We start from the raw sequence: 6,328 nt of genomic DNA, 5'->3' as shown, positions 1-6,328 counted from the left end.
TCAAAGGTTTCCTGTAGGTCGTCTAGATGGCTTCCCTCGTCTATGCTCTTCACAAGCATGTCGTCGACATAAACCTCCACATTCCGTCCGTCCCTTTTTTGGACGAGGGGCTTGTTCTGAGTGTCGAGCTGGGTGCGCTTCCATCCTCTCAGCTTTTTTCCTCTTCTTGGCTATGATTGCATCTTCTGCATTCATGAAGTTCTGAGCCGAATGGACAAGCTCGGCCATGGTTTGAGGCTCCTTCTCGTATAGCTTGTGGATAAATAAATCCGAATTAATCCCATTGTGGAAGGCTGCTAGTAGAAGCTTGTCGTCCACCTCGTCCACGCTAAGGGCTTCTCTGTTGAAGCGAGTGATGAATGACCGCAGGCTTTCGTTTTCCCCCTGTTCTATGGTCAGTAAGCTGGACGAAGAGCGCTTGTGCCTCTGTCCCCCGATGAAATTGTTAACGAACAATTTGCTTAACTCTTCGAAAGAACTTACGGAACTTGGGGGGATTTTACTGAACCAAACTCGTGCCGGGCCTTTAAGGGTAGTAGGGAAGGCTCGACACATGATTTCATCAGGGACCCCTTGGAGGTGCATTGTCGTCTTGAATGTTGCAATGTGATCAAAGGGGTCACGCGTCCCATCATACGAGTTCAGGGAAGGCAGTTTGAACTTTGATGGTATGGGGTGGCCATTGATGGAAGCCGTAAAAGGAGAATCTGTTCTGTGGACCAAATCTTCTATAGGATTAGTTCTCCTCATGTTCTCCTTCATCTCCTCCATGACTTTCTTCATTTGGTCCATCTCCTCTTTCAAGTGTGGCACTACCCGTGAAGTGGTGCCTCTAAACTGGCTTCCAACCTCAGTATTCTCTTTGTCACCATGGCCTTGTGTCTGTCCTGCGTGTTCCTCACGTGTCTGTCTTCTCTGACTGATCTCCATCCTTAACTCCTGGTTTTGGCGAGTCAATTCCGCCATTGCAGCCGCCATGGATTGCATATTCTGAACGGATGACGTCTGCATGACTGGTGCAGATTGGCGATCACGCTGGGGATCACTTGAAGCGCCTCTGCTTCCCTAACGGTCAGGGCTAGTAGCCCTCGACCTGGTCCTGACCATCCTAACCCTTTGTCGCGGAAAAGAAAGTCGCAAAACAACCTTCGCTATTTTCCCACAGACGGCGCCAACTGATATCGCTCCGAATCAGTAAGGTGGATGGCCTGGCTTCGGTGGGCTATCGAAACGGTTGATGGCCTGCAAGGAAGGAAACGCAATCAAAGAGGAGACCGGAGAAGACCGGTCGAACCCCCTTCGATGGAAAAGTTAGTTTTGTAGAGAAGGAAGGTCCAAGTATTTTGGAAAATTGTCTGAGTGAAAATCTTACCCCTGTCGGGTTCAGACCGGTCCCTTATATAGGAGGCCTGGGACGGTTACTTGTCCAATAACCATCCCAGGATTTGTGGAAACCAACAACTCCAGAGTTAACTACCTCAACGGATATAAAATTGTAACCGCTAATGGAAGTTAACTTATTCGAAGGGTTTGTTGAGATAGTTTGTGGATTTAGTTGAAAGTCTAAGTGTTGAGCTTCCGTCCGTCTAGCGTAGGACGGTTTGGTTCGTCCAAGGATATCTAATGATTGTTCATGGACGAACCTAATGGACGATCATGTCTATCATGGAGGACAGTTTATGGAGTGGTGCTATTATTCATAGACGCTTCTTCTTCTTCTTCTGGATAAACTCTGGGATTGACTTGCGTTGTAGGATCTGGACGAGCCCTTTGGACGAGCTGGAGATGGAATTATTTTCCACTTCTCTATCAGGAGATATCTGGGTGACGGACAATCCCAGATAGTGCAAGAGTTCCTTATGAAGTGTACTGAGCGGGAACCGAAGTCCTGCCTTCAACACCTGCTCATATACCCCAACGCCTTCAACCCCTTCATAGTAACACTTCTCCGACACGTAGGGTAGACGGATGGGAATGTTGTCTGGAATTTGGAAGTTGGTTCTAAAAGTGCTGAAATGTCTCTCCCTGATAACGGATGTGAACCTATGCACCGTCCACTCTGGTAACATGATGAACTGCCTTAGTCCATCAGCACCTACAACGGACTCCAGTGCTTGATTCCCGTCGTCATCAAAACCCTCTATTTCAACTATCTCCATATCCTCATTTGTTGAGGATGAAGAGGAGGCAGACGGACTCCTATCTTCGCCGAGGCTCTCTTGGTCTTTATGACCGGACGGGTATACATCCTCGTATTCCGTCCCGTCACGAACCACCGACTAGTTACTTGACGCACTAGACATTTCCTACAATTGACGATGAAACCTAAGACTGACGGGTTTTGAAAGTATTGACGAGATAGTAAGCCTAACAAAAATGCAAGGACGAAAATATAACGTAACTATGATATTAAAACAAGTACTCACCACACTTGGTTGAGGATAGTTGACGGTTGGTGCGATCTGCGGATACCAATCCTCGACGGAGTGCTCTGACAAGGGTGACGACTTCGCTTTGACAAACGATTTCTGGCTGAAAATAGTAGAAATGGAAGAGTGACGCGCTTTATATATATAGGAGATGCACGGAAGACGAAGCGACGCTTCTATCCGATACAACGCCCATTCCGAGATTGACACGTGGCATACCCAATAAATGTTGACAACCTGTCAGCACGCATCAGCAGATTGTACCTTTTGTGGAACCGTCAACTTTATGAATCTTCAGCCAATGGGTTGATCCATCTAGAAACGTCAGTTTCTCAACCGTCATCATTATGAACCTTTAATCGTCATCCCCCAAAGTTATCTAACCGTCACCCTAATGCTCCGTCCATTAAAAGTATTGACGGACCATAGGGTGAAGGGGGCAACTGATGGGTAAGAAATTGTGCAACATTTGGGCCTGGCGGATTCGAAATCATGGGCCGACATTAAGCAGGGGCCCAAGGCTTAGCCTCGCTTAAAATGCTTGATACGCACGTCTGAAATCCAAGGGAATCCCAGAAAATCAGGGGGTCCGCACAAGGGCAATTCTAGAAGATCCGCCTTAATGAAGAGATTCACTCTACAAGGAAATATTCGCCCATCACGTTTGGGATTTCAGGAAAAAGAGTCCTACAAGGAAAAGACTTCTAGTCCAAGGAGGAAAGACCGACTTTCTTCTACTATAAAAGCTTGAATACTCTCGCAAATCAAGATACGCAAAAAACACTCTCTCTAGCACTCTGGAGTGGAGAACGATTCTAACTTGATCGTCGGAGGGTATTTGGTCGACACCACACCGGTGCCCACGGCAAGATCACTTTCTTTTTCTTTGCAGGTTGCTAGTTGCGGCGAGCGTGGACTGTGCGGCTCACTGGTGATTTCACGGCCTCATCACTAAGGAATAGCTATTACATCTCTTTTAGAGATGAATAGCTATTCCTCATTTTAAAGAATAGCTGTTCAGAAGAAATGACTATTCCTTATAATAAAAACATAATCAAACTATTGAATAGCTAAACCACATGAATAACTATTACATTATAGTGTCTATTACAGTCTACCAAACGTACCCTTAAGAAGTAAGACCTAAAGAGTCTATACTATGTGGATCAGTTTATCAAATGTTTTTTGCACCCTTTCTTGTGTTATAAAACATCAACACATATAAGAATTTGTTAAAAATATACACACATCGGTCAAATTCAGTTGATTCTAATATGCAAAATCTTAACACTAACACCGATTGGAATACTAGAACTTTTAAATTTTAGAGACTGATGCCAACTATCGGGATGGAAACACTATTAGCATCAAATAACCCTAGAGGAAACACATAATGGGTAAAATGGCATACACCACTTCATGCATTTAAGAAACCATAGATCCTCAATCTTTGCTGTGGTTTTTACTTAGAGATTAAATTCAATAAGGATGTGGTGTAAAACCCAAGTTTTACCCCTCTAATCCTAACATACCACATCATCATATTACATATTAAAGAATTGACACAACCACACTTAATTAATTCTAATATCCATTTGAAAATTCAACTTTAACTCTGAGTTTATTGAGATGTTGTTATGTGTAGTAGGATATATTGAGTTTTAAGTAAAAAATTGATGTGTCAATCTCTTATTGAATGGTATAAAACATGAGATTTTACACTCTATCCTTACCAAATTTGGACTCTTTTACTTATATAATAGTTAATCATTTAACTATTTAAAACTTTTTTCCGTGGATAAAATAATTTATTTTCGGTTACAAGTTGAAAATATGAGATTTTTCTGTAATGATAGAATTATTTTAAGGATTAAACTTATTATACACAAATTATTTTATATAGTTTCACACAAACCTAAATTATTATTGAAATCGTGAGGTGCTTTTTGGGTCTCATGATTTTTCAGTTACCTTTTGAAGTGTGTGTAAAATAGTTAATGTGTAATACTACTCTTAATCTATATATATATATAACTGAAACCTTTGAAATTGCACAACTTTCCACATCACAAAATTATTATTATTTTTTTAAAAAAAAATTATTTAACATTTATTTACCCATGCATTGACTAAAGAGAGTTGGAAACCAATACATTAACCAAAGTAGAGTTGAAAACTGATTACAACTCAACAAATTATCCGGCATCCTACAACTAAAATATATATATATATATATATATATATATAAAATACAATAACAACAATGTACAAGCTGAAAAAGAATGAAGAGCCATGATAATTGAAAGAGCTATATTTAGGATTTTTATTTTTGGCTTTTGCTTTTGCCACTGCTAATAGAATTAGACATACGATGAAGTTGGTGTGGCTAGCTATTGCAAACATGCTCAAAGCTCAAGCATGGCTCCATGTGATCAAATAATACCTATGGTATTCTTTTTTCATGGTTTAATTTTGCTATGGTATTGAATTACTGCTTTGCCTCAAGTCTTGCATCTTAAGCTTGGCACCTTTTTTTTTCATCAACATTATTGTTATTTTTTTAATCTAAGTTCTTTTAATTCTTCTGTTACTACATTGGTTCTAGTGAACATGTTGGATATTTGAAATACGTACGTTTGATTTTGCGCCTATGATTGTTTTTTTATTATCTTTTATGTCGAATTTTTTATTTGCTTTCATATATGCTTGAGATTTTTTTTTTCTATCTTATTCTTTTGTTATGTTTAGTATTGATTTTCTTTTGAGAATTTGGATTAATCTCCATATTTATATTGACATTGTTTTCGTGGGTTTGGTTTTTGGGTTGAAATTTCTACTAATTTTTTTTTTTTTATTGTACATGGCAGATAAAGCATCTCTATTTTTTTTGGAGAAAAATCAAAGTTACAACCTATGTCTTCTAACCTAGGGAATGATAAATTTTTATTTGGTATGTTATATATAAATGGAAAATGCTAACGAGTGCCCTTAGGGTACTGGTTAATAATCCATATAAAGAAAATTTTTATGGAAAATGAAAAAAAAGTAATTAATATTTTGACAGCTTTTTTTATTTCTCATAAAAGTAGTATCAAAACATTTTTAAAGTGGATTATTAATGAGTGCCTTAAGGGCACTCGTTAGCAAAACCCTATATAAATTTGTTGAATTTGGTTTGGTTTTGAAGTAGAATTTGGGGATTCTATAAATTTTGAAGTTTTAAGTCTTGGGGTTTTTGGTATTTGCGTCTCAGTAGGTTGATCTTAATTCTTCACCTTAAATGCTTTTTATTTAGGTTCATGTGATTTTTTGTTGATTAATTATTTGGATTCAACATAAAAGATAATGGAATTAGGTATTATAATTTTGATATTGTTCCATGTTTTGAATTGTCTATATTGTTATAACTACGAGAAAGTCATATTGTTACTCAAATTTGAAACTTAGTGTGTCTTTCTATCAGGGTCTTTGTTTATATATTTGCAATTTATATTAGTTTTGAGTGTGTGTATATATAATTATTGAGAATTTTACTTTATTAATTTAAGAATTGTAAATTACTTTGTAGGTTTCGGTAACTATGTACTTACAACTCAATAATGTTCAATGTTAGATAACACTTCTAAACTATGGAAAAGTATAGAAGTTAAATATTTCTTCATTTTTTTTTAAGAATGGTAACTAGCAAAATGTCTATTTACTCGATGTTGGATTTTTTTTTCAAAGTCAATAGTTTTTCCGTACATCGCACGGATTAACTATTAGTTTAACTAAATAGAGGAGACCCACCATTATCAAAATAAAAAATAAAATAAAATAGAGGAGTCACACAAATCAAAACTCAGGCATTCACCACGGAAGGAGGAACTGCCCTGGTAGGAATCCACCAGGCACCAGCC

The 6,328-nt window shown here is 38.3% G+C and overlaps 1 protein-coding gene across 1 annotated transcript; it reads right to left on the bottom strand.

Annotated features, from left to right (window-relative positions):
• Window positions 1-978, bottom strand: LOC115970234. Its single transcript, XM_031089896.1, has one exon. It carries the CDS (start codon window positions 976-978, stop codon window positions 1-3), a length of 978 nt encoding a protein of 325 aa, XP_030945756.1.
• Between the last annotated feature and the right edge of the window lie 5,350 nt (window positions 979-6,328).

The sequence above is a fragment of the Quercus lobata genome, chromosome 12, assembly GCF_001633185.2.
Source record: "Quercus lobata isolate SW786 chromosome 12, ValleyOak3.0 Primary Assembly, whole genome shotgun sequence".
In the NCBI taxonomy this organism is placed as follows: Eukaryota; Viridiplantae; Streptophyta; class Magnoliopsida; order Fagales; family Fagaceae; genus Quercus; species Quercus lobata.
Note: the sequence above shows the minus strand (reverse complement) of the source record. Positions and strands in the feature narration are given on the sequence as shown.

What these genes read in the sequence shown, in the direction of transcription:
- LOC115970234 (XM_031089896.1), bottom strand. Translation starts at nt 978, where the DNA reads ATGGCGGCTGCAATGGCGGAATTGACTCGCCAAAACCAGGAGTTAAGG.